This window comes from Dendropsophus ebraccatus, chromosome 13 (genome assembly GCF_027789765.1).
Source record: "Dendropsophus ebraccatus isolate aDenEbr1 chromosome 13, aDenEbr1.pat, whole genome shotgun sequence".
NCBI classification, from domain to species: Eukaryota; Metazoa; Chordata; class Amphibia; order Anura; family Hylidae; genus Dendropsophus; species Dendropsophus ebraccatus.
The window spans coordinates 73245621-73264313 of record NC_091466.1 but is presented as its reverse complement, the minus strand read 5'-3'; the positions used below and the strand labels follow the sequence as shown (position 1 = coordinate 73264313).

General features: G+C 42.6%; 1 protein-coding gene across 9 annotated transcripts in view; it reads right to left on the bottom strand.

Moving 5' to 3' along the window:
• The window catches only part of RGS6 (regulator of G protein signaling 6), a 290618-nt gene that overhangs the window by 13938 nt on the left and 257987 nt on the right, over positions 1-18693 (bottom strand). For all 9 annotated transcript variants that reach the window (XM_069949184.1, XM_069949176.1, XM_069949181.1 and 6 more), the window contains 7 exons: positions 12797-12878; positions 12039-12113; positions 9211-9309; positions 8085-8146; positions 6483-6593; positions 5221-5346; positions 1549-1735 (listed from right to left, as the gene is read on the bottom strand). In XM_069949184.1, coding sequence (XP_069805285.1) covers positions 1549-1735; positions 5221-5346; positions 6483-6593; positions 8085-8146; positions 9211-9309; positions 12039-12113; positions 12797-12878 — 742 coding nt within the window. The remainder of the gene's footprint in view (positions 1-1548; positions 1736-5220; positions 5347-6482; positions 6594-8084; positions 8147-9210; positions 9310-12038; positions 12114-12796; positions 12879-18693) is intronic.

The following is an 18693-nucleotide window of genomic DNA, read 5'->3' as shown; positions in this document are numbered from 1 at the left end:
CGAGCCGGGATCAGCGCTATTACGGCCCTGACCCCAGCCCGAGCAGGAAGTGTGGATCGCTCCTCCAGGACAATGTCCCGGAGGAGTGATCCACCCCACTAGACACCAAGAAACGGCTGCATCAGGTCATCGGATGCAGCTGTCATCTTTGACAGCTGCATCCGATTACCTTATTAGCGAGCACGGCGATCGGACCGTGGGCTACATGCAGCACCAGGGGCCGTGGCGGTTCAGAGCGTGGCTGCCATGCGGCCCCGCTCTGATCACCCGTAGGTGGCCCTGGACCTACAGGTACGCCCAGGGTCGCCTAGGGGTTAAAAGTTGTTTTTTGGGACAATAACTGCATCACCTGCTGAACAGACCCCAGGACAGATCTTGGATTAAAAGCAGCTATAAGAAGGTACAAGTGGTTTGTGGGGGTCAGATTGTGGGTACAGAGTCACTTAAAGGTTTAAGTTGTGCTGTTCAAGCTCTTTTAAAGTAGCACAAAGAATTGGGCAACGCCGAGGTTCGTAGACATAGTGGGACCCAGGTACATCCATCGACTGTTCACAGAAGTCTAGCAAGGAATGGTCTTCATGGAAGAACTGAGGCCAAAACCCAGATACCTTTCACTTGAAAACAACTCAACTATACATAAAAACTGGAAACGGTAATATGACCCCACAGAGTCCTAATCTCCAGTGATGAACGAATAGTAAAATATTCGAATATTTGATATTTGTACGAATATCTCCCGAACATTCGATCGAATATTCAATCCCATTAAAGTCTATGGGAACTAGTATTCGATTATTGAAAAACATCTATTCGACCACTTGGAGGTAAAAAACAGAAGCTGGGGGATTTGAACGCTTATCGAATATTTTTCGAATATTCGGCAAGCTATTCGATAAATCGAATACCTTACTATTCGATCGAATATCTATTCGATCGAACAGTATTCGCTCATCACTACTAATCTCATCATCATCCAGTCTGTTTGGAATTACATGAAGATACAGTATCTGGGCAAGCCAACATCCACAAAAGATCTAGAACAGGGATGGGGAACATTCAGTCATCCAGCTGTTGCAAAACTACAATTCCCATCATGATAGGGATTTTAGTTGTAGTTGCAACAGATAGAGGGACAAAGGTTCCCTATTCCTGATCTAGAACAACTTACCTGCCGAATTCCTTCACAAACTGTGGGCAAGTTACCTAGAACTGATGCTGTTTTGAAGGCAAAGAGCAGCTGAATATTGATTTGCTTTAAATTTCTGTTTAAATCACTTTGCATCGTGTTCATTGATAAAAATAAATTATTATCACTTCTATTTTTGAACCCAGCTTCACTCCGGCCTAAAATATTTGCACAGTACTAGAAATTATTTAAGCTTCTACTTCTATTACTCTATTATTATTATTTTTTATTAAATTTACAAGATGGCAAAGAAATACAGGAGGCACTGAAGCCTATAACTCATTTACCTGTAAAAACTAATACTCGCTTTTTTGTATTCATAATTATTTCATTAACATAGTAAAAATGTCCTCATCTCATACCTGTGCATCTTCGAATGTATACCTCCCAGGATCTTTAACATTTTGGCTTGTCTTCTCAAAGCTGTGGGAGTCTAAATTGATGGCACTTTGCGCCCCAGGGGCCAGAAACTCTTGCCATATTTCTTCTACCCTTTTGGGTACTTCCTGCAAAGGTTGCTTCTTCAGATCTTGGACGACCATCCAAAACCTTTAACACACAATAAAATAAACAAACTGAGATGTTAGAATTTGAATCTTAGTGTCCTAGTGCCATCTAGTGGAAAAGGAAGTGAAAAGTTTATAAAGATTTTTTCTGTGGGTTACATGGAAAGTTATATTATACAACAACTAAAAAAATTCTTTCCTTGGATGATTATTAGAGAGATGATCACATAAATTATGCAACACACACACGCTAAAGTGTATAATTATGATCTGTTACCCAGTTATTCCACATACTTAAAGGGGTATCCCATTCAAACATAACTTTTCATAGGTTGCTGCCCATTGTGGGACTAACAAATTATTTCATACTTTCTATATTTTCTATTCAGTCTCCTTCTCCCAGTTCTGAGCTGTTGATTTCTGCTGAAGACACAAAAAACTGTGTGTGAGCTTTTCTCTCTCTCTCTCCCTCCCTCCCTTCCAAGATGGCTAACGTAAACAAGTCCCTGGCAGACTGTATCTGTAACTTTGTATCTTGTTTGTAATGCTGGGAGGGTTAATCTGAGGTCAAGTTGCTGATAAACCCACTGTGATTAATCCTCCTGGCATTACAAAGTTGCTACAAAGTAGCTGTCTCAGAAGGGAGGGAGGAGCAGGGGGAGATCCAGGGAAAAGCACTCACACAGTTTTTTGTGTCTTCAGCAGTAAGCAGCAGCTCAGAACTGGGGGAAGGAGACTTGAAAGATAATAACAAGTATGGAAGGAATTGTTAGTCCTGCCATGGGCAGCAACATATGAAAAGTTATGTTTTAGTGGAATACCCCTTTAAGGCGTTTGAGAGAAGTTCAGTATCTTACTGGAGTGTGCTAAAAATAAAAAAAAATCTCCCAGTTCCACTCTTTACTCGACTTCCTGGTTCCTGTTGATTTAATGTCTCAGTAGGAACTGCATGTTAGACCAATTACTGGTCACAATGGTCAAAGGTGCCCTGCATCTGTCAATGATTGGCTGAGCAGACATCTCATCAACAGGATCCAGGAACAAGCTGTCAGACCGGAAGCTGGAAGGAACCAGGGGAGGCGAGTATAGTTTCTTCTCATGTCCACAGCAAAATATAAAAAAAATCCTACAGCATATTTTTTTTATAGCAGAATGGCAGAAGAATATAACAAATGTCATGAACCCATAAATGCACAAAGAAAGCCACTAAGTACCACAAGGGTATTGGGATACTTATTGAAACGTCTATACCACTTTCTTCCTTTTAATAAATAACAGAGATGAGCGAACCGGGTTCGAGTCCATCCGAACCCAAACTTTCGGCATTTGATTAGCGGTGGCTGCTGAAATTGGATAAAGCCCTAAGGCAGGGGCGTAACTAGGATTCATGGGGCCCCATAGCAAAAGAGTGTATGGGGCCCCCCAACATATTACCTGTACCAGCGATATGGAGCTGTCCCCCTGCATTCGGCAGCTCTGAGACGCTGTGCCCTGGGGTGGGGTGGGGGGGGGTGAGTGGTAGCAGGCCGTTTGGAGTCCCTGCTGGTTGGGGCAGCTCTGAGTCCAGGGGGGTGACCTCCATTATACTGACTACTATACAAGATGCTAGGGAAGCGGGATGACCCCATTATACAGGATACCAGGGAGGCTGACTGACCCCATTATACAGGATACCAGGGAGACTGGCTGACCCCATTATACAGGATGCCAGGGAAGCTGGTGACCCCATTATACAGGATGCCAGGGAAGCTGGTGACCCCATTATACAGGATGCCAGGGAAGCTGAGTGACCCCCATTATACAGGATGCCAGGGAAGCTGAGCCTGAGTGACCCCCATTATACAGGATGCCAGGGAAGCTGAGCCTGAGTTACCCCCATTATACAGGATGCCAGGGAAGCTGGTGACCCCATTATACAGGATGCCAGGGAAGCTGAGCCTGAGTGACCCCCATTATACAGAATGCCAGGGAAGCTGAGCCTGAGTGACCCCCATTATACAGGATGCCAGGGAAGCTGGTGACCCCCATTATACAGGATGCCAGGGAAGCTGGTGACCCCCATTATACAGAATGCCAGGGAAGCTGAGTGACCCCATAATACAGGATGCCAGGGAAGCTGAGCCTGAGTGACCCCCATTATACAGGATGCCAGGGAAGCTGAGCCTGAGTGACCCCCATTATACAGGATGCCAGGGAAGCTGGTGACCCCCGTTATACAGGATGCCAGGGAAGCTGGTGACCCCATTATACAGGATGCCAGGGAAGCTGGTGACCCCCATTATACAGGATGCCAGGGAAGCTGGTGACCCCATTATACAGGACGCCAGGGAAGCTGAGCGACCCCCATTATACAGGATGCCAGGGAAGCAGAGCCTGAGTGACCCCCATTATACAGGATGCCAGGGAAGCTGGTGACCCTATTATACAGGATGCCAGGGAAGCTGGTGACCCCCATTATACAGGATGCCAGGGAAGCTGGTGACCCCCATTATACAGGATGCCAGGGAAGCTGAGTGACCCCATTATACAGGATGCCAGGGAAGCTGAGCCTGAGTGACCCCCATTATACAGGATGCCAGGGAAGCTGAGCCTGAGTGACCCCCATTATACAGGATGCCAGGGAAGCTGAGCCTGAGTGACCCCCATTATACAGGATGCCAGGGAAGCTGAGCCTGAGTGACCCCCATTATACAGGATGCCAGGGAAGCTGAGCCTGAGTGACCCCCATTATACAGGATGCCAGGGAAGCTGAGCCTGAGTGACCCCCATTACACAGGATGCCAGGGAAGCTGAGCCTGAGTGACCCCCATTATACAGGATGCCAGGGAAGCTGAGCCTGAGTGACCCCCATTATACAGGATGCCAGGGAAGCTGAGCCTGAGTGACCCCCATTATACAGTATGCCAGGGAAGCTGGTGACTTCCAGCTGGCAGTGATAGTTACCATCTTCCTGCTGTGTCTCCTCCTCAGGCCATGTGCGATGAGCGAATATCCCACCCGCGGTGGGCGCTGGGGGCGGGGCTTGCTGCAATGGGGGTGGGGCTTAGCGGAACATCCCGGGACTGTTCCACTTGTGGAGAGGGGGACACTGGTGCAGGACGCTCTAAGCCTGTGTCAGGGGAAGGTGCGGAGGTGTTTCAGAGGGGATTGCAGACGCTCCCTTCTGCGTCTCTGGCAGGGTGCTTAACTATCAGTAGCGTAGCTACCTTGAAGACAGGGGAGACAGGCCAGGCGGGCCCCCTGCAGTGCAGGGCCCCATAGCAACTGCCTTCCCTGCCTTCATGGTAGCTATGCCACTGCCCTAAGGCTATGTGGAAATCATGGATATAGTCATTGGCTATATCCATGTTTCCAAACAACCTTAGAACTTTATCCAAGTTCAGCAGCCCCAGCTAATCAAATGCCGAACGTTCGGGTTCGGATGGACTCGAACCCGAACCCGGTTCGCTCATTTCTAATAAATAACAATAGCTGTGTGAGTGCTAAAATATAGACAGAGCCATAGGCCCCCTATGTTAATTCACTAACCTGAGATTTTCCGAACTGAACTCGGACTCCAAAAAGCGAAGGAATTGGTCTCGTCCTACTGGGTCTTTAAGCATTTCATCCAAGGAAAATCCCCACCTTTTCACACGCTGCTGAGTTGGCTCTTTGCTTTTAAAAGGACAAAAAAAGTAGACATGGATTTTTGTAAAACTTTAATGTAATTTTTTTTTATTTCTTCTTTAGATGGAAATGGTATTGGCCTCCCAATTCACTAGTATAATTCCGATACCCAATATGCTAATAAGGGTCAACTGGGCACTCACCAACACTCAATTCTCCCTGTTGAGAAAATAATGATGGTGACTGGCCACCAGGGGATGTTGAGAATTCAGCAGAGGTGACTGGACACAAAAGGGGCCATCCTGTTGTTTCCCTATTTATGTTCCAATACTCGCAACCGAGTGGGACTTTAGGGGCTACTTATCAGGGTGGTGTGGTGCTCTCCCCATCTGGAGGCACCCCGTGGCAACAGGCTAGGGATATCTGGTTATTCCCGTGTTTTGAGACTCACAGCCAAGGCTCCACAGACTCCTTTTTGCATATTCAAGTGACTGGACTGTCATCTGACAGCTCAATTCTTAAAGGGACTCTGTGGCCTCCAAAACACCTGCTACACCCGTATACAACGCTGATTCTATATCAGCAATTTTTATCTTTCTATGTTCTTGAATTTCTTTGCTATAAACCCACAAATGAAGGAGTCTAAGTAGTCCTCTCCATTATATTCTTGTGCTAAGTAGTCCTCTCTATGCATCAACATGCCAGTTTGTAGGCTTACAACAGTTAAAAATACCAGTAGAAAGCTACAAATTACAGATTTAGAATCAGCATCCTTTATACTACTTACAGATGACTTTAGTTTAGGGTTTGAGTAGGGTGGGTTGACGGTGACAGAATCCCTTTAACAAGAGGAGCACTCAGGTTGACTAGTAAGCAGTAGTAACCAACCCTTTGACCATCTACTGACCCTTTGACCATCTACTAGATCATGTCTGACATGATCTTTCCACTGTAAAGAGGCCGATCACCACTGCTCCCAAAAGGGGGTACAAACCTGTGTGGGGGCTTAGTAAGTGGTAAACACCCAGTTTACAGTCTAGCCCCTCGATAGCAAGTCAGAACCTTCAGCTAACAGTGCTGATAGATGGAGTAGAGGCTTTATGGATCATGATCTAGGTGGTGTTTTTGCCAAAGACTACGAGTCCCATTAATTCACGACAACAAAGAAAACCTCAAGTACCTACCTTGTTTCTAGATCCCAGAATGTTGCGTCATCACTTATCCACGGATTGGAAGGATCAGGCGGAGTAAGGAAAGGATCATACTCTGTGTATTGTTCAGAATACGCAATAAAGCTGTACAAGACACAATGAAACATAATTTATGTTATTAGTCATTTACATTGTTCAGTAAGAGGGACAGACTTTAGAACACATTTTAGTTACTCAATGCATATGTTACTCCTCCTCATGTATGTTGTGTATAATGCAGAGCAAGTGGGGAACATTGTATTGCGCTATCAGACAGCCCCAGGCATCAACTCATAAAAAAAGGGTTTGGCAGCGTCCCAGAGCCAGTGTGCCACTGCTGTTTTTCAGCACAGCTGTAGCTCGGTACCATTGTCAGGTATTCTCTCGGATGAAGATCCTGCACTCTTTATTTTTCTCCACTAGGTGTCACTACAGCCTATGTATTGTACTGCACATCTGAAGAGAAAAGTACTCAGGTGTTAACTACATGTGTTGATTGTCATGTATTTCCTATTTCAAGTCACTGTGTCGTTTGCCCAATCCTTGAACTGGGTACCTCACACTGTCTGCACCTATCGCAGGCCAAGGTTAGGGCCTTTTAGACTGTTCTTGCCCAATCACAGGGTAGTATATATGCTAAGGTAAACTAGTTTGGGCCAGTTTGGTAAGTGTGTTCCTGTTAGAGATTACAGAAAAGAGTGTGCTCCTGCTTCTGCGTATTCCAGGGCCTGGCCTGGCGGCCAGGTCCCCTGTGTGGCAATTATGCAAAAGACTACTTCTTCTAAGCTTTATCCTCCTTGCCATGTCCAGCTAGTGCCTAAAGGTGGTCAGGCTGTGGGAAAGGGGATCAAAGGACAACCGTATCTACACTGGGTGGCTATATTCTGTTCATTCTGATGGTCATTCTGTTTTTTTGGCAGCAGTTAGGCAAGCTCGATTAAACTGAAAACTCCACTGCTTGTGCTAGATTTCCCTAGGAGTCCCCCCGACGGCTAGCTCTTCCCACAAGGTGGGGCCTGCATCACTGGTTCTGTGTCACTTGTGCCCACAGACAGCATTAGGCAGAAATTTATACTAGTGGGTGCAGTCACTCTTTCTCTAAGAGCCCCACAGGATAGTACCTTAGGGTCTAGATAGGGCCCCACTAACCCCGAGTCTGAAGTCCGTTTGCACTTCCTCACGTTGAGTCAGTTAATTTGAGAAGCTAAAGAATTCAGAGATTTCATCATAATATATAATATATATATATATATATATATATATATATATATATATATATCTTTCACCAGTGAGAGATTGTGATTTATTTAAAAGCGTATTCCGCCAGTGAGAAGCTGTGATCTAGTCAAGTATCTCTTCAAGTCTATTGTCTCCAGTCTATTCAAGTATTACCTCTAGTACTCGCTCAAGGGATTCAGTATTATCTTTGTATCTGCACCTTATTGAAACCAGAGACTGTATATTTTTGTACACTGCACCTTTAAAAATTCTCTACAGTAAAGCTCTACAACTGTTTAGGTTACACTGTTTAAGCTCTGCCTATATGGTAAAACGTTGCTGGTTTCCTATTTTCCACAAAGTGTTTGGGAAACTTACCTGTCAGCTACTTTGGACATCTTTAAACAATGTCGATCTATCTGAACATTCAGAAAATCTATCTACAAACAAAAAAATCCCATATTAGTTCACTTAAAATCTGCACCATGTGACACAACATCAGCTTTGGTTAACATAGTCACATTGTTGTCAAATAGAATATCTTCCTGGTGCAGTATCCTGATATCTTACATATAAAGCTAGTGTGTGGCTAAGGAATATCTTGCACTGTCTCTTTAATTATGTCTGGGTATCGAAAGTTTACTATATGTATTGACATATTACACTGCCAAGCACTAATAAACAGCATAGTAGTGCTTGGGTATATTGGGAGTGTGAGGGTTAACATTACTGCTTTGTATTTGCCAACCCCAGGAAGTAAAGAGTCTGGTCAGACTCCAACAGGCAGCTTCAATGTGAAGGTGGTGTATGCCAGGTCCGCCTCTTTCTAGTTGAGTACCAATTCCTGCAAAGCTAAGTCCTCCCTTCTCTCTCCAGAGGGATGAAACTTTCTAGTCAGTCTGGACTACCAGAGTAGTGTATGCAGCTAAAGAGACTTAGTTAGTCCTGGCTTAACCAGAGGAGAGAGAACACCTATCCAGATCTTCTCCAATTTGCCAGGCCTCACTTCAAGCTTTAGGTCTGGACAGTTTCAAATAACTTGCCACCAAATCTAAGGCTCCTGGTAGAGAGGGTCAAGTCACCTAACGAGAATGCTTTACCTTCCACTTCCTTTCAAGCCTGAAGTATTTGCAAGAAGGTCAAGCCAAGGTTAAGAGAAGATTTTGCCTCTTTAGTGCCTCTGACCCAGATTCACTACTAGTTAACCTGCTACTAGCAAGTTACTTAACACTAAAGGACACATCTGGTCCACATACACAGTGAATCACAGCATTATGGAGAGTTGGGGTTTTTTCTGCCAGTCTGTGCTAAGGGGAAAATTCTACTCAAGCACCTGTTTTGAATGTAGACAGAAAAATTGGTAAAAGTCCGGAAAGGTATTATTTTTTTTTCCAGGACTCCCTTGCTACCCTAAACTCTTTGTCACCTTAAGATGGAATTAGTGCCTGATGACTACATGTCACAACATTTCTGATAGGTGATAGGTGTATCGGTTTGCACTAACCTGTCTTCGCAAGTCATCTTTTGTTGTTTTCCTAATCACATGGGAAGCCATGTGCACTGGGCTTTGTGACTGCGAGTCCTCTGATACACCATATACGGACTAAATAAAAAGATAAGAAAAAGGGGAAAGTGATTATTTTGACAGAATGATCTAAGGAAAATAAATAAATAAATAAAAATATATATATATATATACACACACACACACTGTGATATATGTAAACAAAACCAAAGTCAGAACAGTACCAACAAGATTTTTTATTTTTTTTTGCATACGGACATTTTTATATACGCTGCTTTATGGGAGTTTCAATGTTTGATTATATTCTGTTTTGTTTGTATAACACTTTTTTTTTAAATCTAGTCATTGCATTGGGACATTAGTCATTTTGGTATTTTTGTTGTATGGTTATGGTATGTTTTTATTCCCACAAAGCTCAAACTATACATGCTGCAAATACACACCAGCAGTCCTGCAATGAGGGCACCCTTCCCATGGCTTTTGCTAATAGACAGGGAAATTAATATGACCCCATTGGGAGAAGAACAATCACAATATCCATTAGACCAAGCACATATACATTTAGTCTACTCGTATTCTAAGCATGAGGCTGCGTTCACACTATGTATATTTCAGTCAGTATATGTATATTTCAGTCAGTATTGTGGTCCTCATATTGCAACCAAAACCAGGAGTGGATTAAAAACACAGAAAGGATCTGTTCACACAATGGTGAAATTGAGTGGATGGCCGCCATATAACAGTAAATAACGGCCATTATTTCAATATAACAGCCGTTGTTCTAAAATAACAGCAAATATTTGCCATTATATGGCGGCCATCCACTCAATTTCAACATTGTGTGAACAGAGCCTTTCTGTGTTTTCAATCCACTCCTGGTTTTGGTTGCAAACTGACTGAAATATACTGACTGAAATATACGTAGTGTGAACGCAGCCTAAAATGGTATTTAATTTGGCTTAGTATCTTCAAACTATGTATACCTTATTTCTTTATTATTATTATTATTATTATTATTATTATTATTATTATTATTATTATATTATTATTATTATTATGCATTGCAATTGTGTGCTTTTTAAAGCTGAAAACTACTTGCTTGCTGTCTTTCTGTAATAATAATAATAATAATTATTATTATTTTATAGTATGCTGATCTAGCTAGTCTTTGCCATTCCTGTCTCCAATTACAATTACTATATGTCTGTATCAAATGACTAGATATATATGGATTACATGAAATTAACCCACATAAAATAAGTGCGTCCCAATAGTAGGATAAGGCTCTGTTCACACAGGGGCTAGAGGTGCCAAGAAATATAGTAAAAAGAATGACAGTGGATACATTTGATTCAGTCTATTAATTTCATGGATTTCTTGGTAAATTTAACGTGTTATTTGTTTAAAAAAAAATGTTTTTATCTATATGAGATCGAGGCAAATATTTTCTTTGTATACGAAACATCTTATAACATCCTTTTGTCTACACATCATTAAGAATTTATTCACATAGGCTTCATCTTCAAAGATCACCTCCTGCTGTTCTTACCTATTAGCTCTGCAATAGAACCTTAAATTGGAAGTCATCACTAGAGATTGCTGAAATGAAACCCTGCAGCAATGGTAGGGAGTGATGTAAACTTTGTAAGGCTACGGATATGAGTCACCTATAGCCACAGTCTAGCTAGTATTGCTCTTTCTCTAGACTGTATCCATGTATTCAAGGACTCCCTAGGGCTACCGGTATTCAACTGCTGAGCAATCCGACTCAAGCATGCTCAAGTCGCTCTTACTTTTACATTTCTGAAGTCCCCTTAGATGACTATTATATGCATTCTTAAGATTGAATACAGTGGTTAATGCTAAGCCATAGCACAGCGTTGATCAGTGTTATCGGCGTTCTTCACATAGAGTCTGCCTGTGGTGTACTCTATAAGAAAAAGAGTGTACAGAGGTAAGAAGAACTCCTCTGGCAGTCCAGGAAAGTGATCATGACCCCCGCAATCACACTGCAGGAGTCCCAATCAGTAAGTGACAGGATCTGCTCCTGTCACTTATACTTTAAGGGGTTAATGACAGACACCAGGGCTATTGCTGCAGCCTCTCAGTAATAGTGAAGGCCTGGCTGCTAATAGTAGCTGGTCCCCTCCTGCCATAAAGCGAGCTCAGCTGCATAACAAGTATGGGCATACCGGTACGTCCAGGGTCATCTCGTGACAGGTGGCCGTGGCGTAACGGTACAACCAGGGTAGTCTAGGGTTAAAGTGGCATGCCAGTGAATTTTTTTTCTTTCAAATCAACTGGTGTAAGAAAGTGCTCCATTCCACTTTTCCAGTACTTCAGCTGCTGTTTGTCCTGCAGGAAGTGATGTATTCTTTCAAGTCTGACACAGTGCTCTCTGCTGCCACCTCTGTCCATGTCAGGAACTGTCAACAGCAGTATAAAATCCCCATAGAAAACCTCTCCTGCTCTGGACAGCTCCTGACATGGACAGAGGTGTCCGCAGAGAGCACTGTGTCAGACTGAAAAGAATCCACCAATGATTTTAGGTCTGGACCTAAAGAAACGATTAGCTGATGATTGTTTCATCGGCTGATCGTTGGCTCTAGTACACAGAACAATAATCAGCGGAATTGGGCTGATCTGGCAGATTATGGCTCTGTGTAATAGGGCCCAAAATAACTTTCAGAGAAACTTGTGGCCAACTAAATATCACTATGAAACTCTAGTCTAGTATATACCAGGACACAAGTAAATTGAAACTAACAAATAAGGTCTCTTGAAGCATAGGGTATGAGCAGATTTACCTTTTTGACCTTCTGTGGATTCTTCATTCGACGGCACTTTCTTATATCCATCTCTGTGGTATTCACACATCCAGGCTAAACAAAAAGAATAAAAATCAGTTTATGTATAAAATGTAGTGGGGGCAGATTTACTAAAACAGTCTAAATGTAGACTAGACAGTCAGGTTGTTTGATAAATTTGGTCGCCTTTAGTGTTGAGTGGAGATGCCGAACTGTTCTGGTTTGGCAATGTTCTTCAAACCCGAAAGCTCGGCATTTGACTCCCTGCAGAACAGTTCAACATCTCCGCTCAACACTAGCCAACTTTATTTTCATACTACGTGGTTGTCGCACTCGCACATCCAGGCCACAACGATGTAGCTGGAAGAGCCAGGTACATGATGTACCCTGATTTCAGACAAAACATGACATCTGGTGGCCGTCAGTGGGACCTGGAAGTGACGCAATGGAGGCATGAGGACAGGGAAGTATACCTTGTTTATTCCCCCCCCCCCCTGTTTTGAATTTCAGCCTCTTTTACTCAGTGTGCAGCTGTGTCAGTACAGTAGCGCAAACATTTCAACTTTTGAAGCTCCCGGCATCATAATGATACATGATTCCTGGAGATCTGTGAACTCTGTTCACAGCACATCTTCCCTACACAGACTGTATTCACGGAACATGTGAACGCCCCCCCCTAAGACTACACAGCGATCCCAATGACACAATTCGGCCTCTCATACTAACTATACAGCAACAATAAAAACATTTAGCCTTACCACAGGTCGGTGCACATCCCAGAATCCTCTTTCTTGGCTGTCCAGGATCTTTCTTTCAGTTTTATCCTTTTTCCTGTCAATTCTGTAAATAAACCCATAAACCACTATTCATCTTATGTCTTTGTTTAAATCATATAATATTAAAAAAAAAAAAAAGTCATTATTGATCTAAAAAGTTTATGAGTCCGGAGAGTGATCTACGCCATACAGAGCCTATAACATCAGACACTATGTTTTGCAGACACCATAACAGAGGACTGATGATTTATAGATACATGAAACCTTGGAATACGGTATAATTCATATATCATATACCTGCTTGTTATCCAAATCTTTCATATATCAAAGCAAATTTTACCGTAAGAAATAATGGAAACGCAGACAATTTGTTCCACAACCCAAAAATAAGGTGGGTAAGGTGTTCGGTATCAATAAAGAACAAGGTTTCAGTAAAGAAAGGGTTAATCAGTTAACTCTCCCTCCATACACAACTCCCCAGGTGGCTGCAGACCTGCTGGTACTAGTATTGGTGTCGGCTGCCTGAAGCAGCTATCGGGGAAAGGGTTATTTCAGGGGTAAGAGCGAAGCAGTGGTGACACGGACAGGCACCTGAGGAGAGCCGGATGGCGACTGATCACCGGCAGAATTGATCAGGTAGCAGTGACTTAAAATGAGAGGGCTCTCTACCCAGTACAGTATCAAGATGGGGACATCCTGCAAAATCTTGCAAAATAATTTCAAACCAAGTTACTTGTAATCCAAGGTCTCACTGTATCTATAAAAGGTATTTCATCACATAGTGTGAACCATATTTAGGCTAGGTTCACTCTATTTAAAAACTATAAAGTCCGTTGGTCATGGTTACAAAATACGGCCGTTGTTTTTACATAGTGTGAACCTAGCCTTACACTGCACAACACAGAATACCAGTCTCTTCTGTAGCTTTCTTTGTATGTCACGTTCATTCATATTGCACTCATCATGTCACTACTTCCTTTATTAACGTCCTCGTCCGAAGCACCCTCTCGTTCTAGCGTAGCTCGGCGAGCTGTCACATTATACTAATTCATCTCGTATCGTCACTATTAACACAGACTTTGGCTTTTCCTCTGGCATATCATGAGATTATTAAGATTTAGTTAGTTTTCTTACATGCGAGTCTCGTTTCTACTCCTGTACTGTAACATAATTCACATACTGTAAATTATACCAGTAATTTTTTATATATTATGTACTTTACACTAAAACATATTCAAATGTACTGTTCGATATCATTTTTACAGATGTTCGTTTATTTAAACTCCCTGTAAAAATCCAGGATGGGTCAAAGGTTGTAAAATAAGTATTTAAAATGGAACAACAAACATATTAAGCAGAAAAAAAAAAAACTGGAAAAATGTTTTGCTTACAATAATTGAGAACACAAATTTCATGATTCCTTTTACTACAACTAGCTGGTACCTGACCAGGGGCGTAACTAGAAATGGCTGGGCCCCATAGCAAACTTTTTTGCTTCCCAACTCCCGACTGACCACTAAGCCGTCAAGTCTACTCATAACTGCAAGCGCTGGTCAGGAGTGCTTCTATTTAAAAGGACGTTTGCAGATCCCAGGAGGCCTACTTGGCCATGGGGTGCTACAAATTATGGCAGCTCAGGGGGCCCAGTTTAATGCAGGAGCAGGCAACGGGGACCCCTCATGCAGTGGACCCCATAGCAGCTTCTATGGCTTCTACAGTTATAGTTACAGCCCTATACCTGACTGAAGATTTAAAGGGAGCTCTGGATGACCTCAATGTTCATTACATCTGTTATGTTTATACCTTCTTATGCTGCGATTTATGAGGAATGTAGGTGGAAGAGTGGTGTCCCACCATGGGTGTTACTAGTTTGGACACCCCTCGCAAAAGCCTTGTACTATAAGGAACAATGTGGTAATGAAAGTGTATATTGTAGTTTTGCCACAAGAGGTCACTGTCTATGTATTTGTAACTGTTGCACAGCTGTAGTTATGGTTTTGTTTGTGATATGCACACCAATGAGAGCTGCTCTTCTCTTCCACCTATCTCTATCCTTCTTTCTTCTTTCACTCTCTTCTCCACCACTCACTGGAGCTGTTACACACTCTGTAGGAAGTTGTCACATGGGAAGAGGAAGTGTAGACCCACACTTAGTCAGAGATCATCCCAACCCACGCCGTGAACAACTTAACCACAGTGCAGGACAGTATCCTATAAGTATAGGAACTAATCCAGAGCCTACGTACTCTCTTTCGCAACACAGGAGACACTGGATGACTTCGCACAACTCAGGTAACTAGGACTGGGGCTTGTGTCACCCCAATACGATGGGTACCTAAAGGTGGTATAGCGACAAAGGTTGAAACACGAGCACAAGTATTCTTCTTCTTCCAAGTATTCTCAAGTATTCTTCTTCTTCTAAAGTTCTGGCAGAGCACAGTACTACATTGGTTTGGGACTCTCACAATGTACTCCTCTCTACTACTCTGAACTCTCTCTACTATTCTCAGCACGCAACCAAGCCAGCACTGCTACTCTACTTTGTACCTCCACAGTTCTCACAGTTCGGTGCAGATCTAGTAAAGTTAAAGCTGTATTATACTATTCATTTGTATCACGGAAGATCTACCAGTAAAGAACAAGTTTATTTATCCTACTGGGACTCAGTGGTTATTGCACCAGCGCCTACACATCAGCTATACCGTCCTTGGGTCATTTCTGCTTTTTGTGGGTGGTGGTACCAACAGTCTGGGTGGGTCATAACTCCACTCCGGACCACTGTGATCAGACCACCCATCACAACAAGGCAGGTCACCGACCATTGGGGAGAAAAGTATAGCCAGGGACAAAAAACTAAAAGCAGGTGTGCCTTCATACTTGTGTGCTGATTTAGCACTGGCGTCACAACAATATACCATCTAGCTGAGTTATACTCCATCGACCAACCACCACAGTAGTGGAGTCACACAGTATCATCTAGCAAGTGGCCGGTCGCAGCTGCCACAGGTGGCCCACCACAGGAGGACATGATATTGTATGTACAGAATGGTTTGTTTGTTATTAAGAGGAAATGGAAGACTTCTGTAATGTGACAACTAGAGATGAACGAACCTTAAGCACGCTCATGATCATCCAAACCTGAACACTCTGCATTTGATTATCGGTGGCTGAAGAGGTTGGATTCAGCCCTAGCGAATTCTGGAAAACATGGATACAGCTTATGGCCTATGACTGTATCCATGTTTTCCAGGACTCCCTATGGCTACATCCAACCTCTTCAGCCACCAGTAATAAAATGCTGCATGTTCAGGTTTGGATGAATCTGAGCGTGCTGGAGGTTCGTTTATCTCTAGTGACAACTTAATTTTACAGCCAAAAAATTAACTGCATGTCTGTCTTTCAACAATTTATGAGCATGAGAAATATAATTTTTTGGATTTTTTTTTAGCACTTTATTTGGGCTGTTTTTATCACCCCAAAAGGCTGTTTTTCACAATGTAGTAAAACATCAGCTGTAGCAAAAAATGGTTTAAAGTCTTTAAAGGGAACCTGTCACCCTCCGTGCCGGAGTGACAGGCTCCTGGCCCCCCGCTACAGCCCCCTATACTGACCTGATCCCGCCGGGTCCCGCTTCTGGATCCGGTCGGGTCACAGAGATCTCAGCCGCTGCAGCCCGGCGCGCGTGCTGAGAGATGAGTCCAACGCTCATAGAGAATGACGGAGAGTCCAGCGCTCAGTCATTCTCTATGAGCGTTGGACTCATCTCTCAGCAGGCGCGCCGGACTGCAGCGGCTGATATCTCCGTGACCCGACTGGATCCAGAAGCGGGACCTGGCGGGATCAGGTCAGTATAGGGGTCTGTAGCGGGGGGTCGGGAGCTACAGGTTCCCTTTAAAGTTTAATTTTGTGAGTTCCTGAAACCAAGCAGTCAAAAAGCGTTGCGCAATATGACCTTATAATACACAGTTACAACTGTAGGTGGCAGCAAAAACAATGTAATTATGCCCTTTACACACACCCGCTCTATATCTTTCCTTCTGTTAATCGGACAGAGAAACATACTAACAAGTAAACAATTACATGCACAATGCAGTTCTAAGTACAAATATTTTAAGAATTCCTTAAAGCGCAACTCCAGTTTTTTTTTTTTCTTTCAAATCAACTGATGTCAGGAAGTGCCAGAGATTTGTAGTTTACTTCTATTTAAAAAATCTCAGGTCTTTCTATATGTCCTACATTTCTATGTCTATCTATGACATACAGCAGATCATAAGTACTAGAAGACTTGAGATTTTTAATAAGTTACAAATCTCTGGCACTTTCTGATACCAGTTGATTTGAAAGAAACACAAATTGCACTGGAGTCGCCCTTTAACAAATAGTTTTCATGTAAAATGGTAGCTTACACAAAATAATTGTTGGATTGGTGTATTAAAGGGGAGAAAGATGGAAAACTTTAATTTCTTCAATTCCTAATTTTAAAGACAATGTTGAAAAGAACAGTACCACTGCTGTCCACTAGGTGCTGCATTGAGACCAGACATTGAACGTTTACTATTATTATACAATGTAATTTGTGTATCATACTAAACAGAAGTCAACTATACCAGCCTTTTGAATGATTTTCTATGTGAGCGCCAATTTTCCAAGATAATTACTCTTTATATTTTTTTAAGATCACTTTGCATGTATTTTCTTTGTTTATTTCCAAGGGGATAAAAATCTATGTCTAACATTAAAGTGAGTCTGTAATTTTAGCGGTATGAAGGTGCTACATGTCACACTTCACATGGTGATATCCTACTGTTGCCTTTTCTCAGCAGCGGTCACTTTATTTTCACGTGTGATTTTTTTCATACGTGTATCTGTAGGTTAGGGATATGTCTTTTTGCTTGTGTATATATATATATATATATATATATATATATATATATATATATATATAAAATATATAATTGCACTTTATACTACTAGAGTTTACCAATAATTGAGGCTTGGTGTCTTTACATATTGACTTTATTTGTGGGGTGGTGAGCCATATACATTTATGCTCAGTGTTGGCTATAGGGATCATTTGGGATCAGGTTTTGTGTTTGTGTATATTGCTTAAAAAAGTTTTTCCATATATTTCTTCAACTTTTGGTAGTGTGCCTGTGGTGTCCCAGCACAGGGTGCTGTTCCTTGGTACCTGTGTAAAGCACGGTGGCTTAGTGGTTAGCACTGTAGCCTTGCAGCGCTGGGGTCCTGGGTTCAAATCAATCAAGGGCAACATCTACAAAGAGTTTGTATGTTTGTTTCCTCCAGGTACTCTGGTTTCCTCCCACACTCAAAACATACAGATAGGTGGATTTAGATTGTGAGCCCTAATGAGACAGGGAGCAATAATTGGCAAAACTATGTAAAGTGCTGCGGAATCTGTGTGCGCTATACAAATAAAAGCATTATTATTATTATTTTTTCTCAGGTTAACAAAGTGGGAGATGTAGTACTTAATTTTATCCACTGGGTGTCACTACTGTTTTTATGTCTTTAATGCACAGCTGTAGAGTCAAAACGGTTAATTGTTTATTGCTATGCTGACCATTCACAGGTGCTCTTTTTTCTTGTCCTATCCTTCCTCTCTTTCTATCACACACAGTCAGCCCCAACACTTAAAGGAGGGTTTAGATTAACCCCTGTAGGAGTCTCAGTCTCTAGTTAGTTTTCAGAGTGAGAGGACACACAGAGACCTAGTTCCTGCAGAAGTTAAGCCAGGGCCTAGCTTTGGCCAGGACCCCTGACAGGGACCAGAGACAATAACAGAGAGACTTTCCTTTTGCAAGAAACTACCACAGTTATGCAGTGCTGATCTCACCTTAGTGGAGAGAGGCCACCTAGGA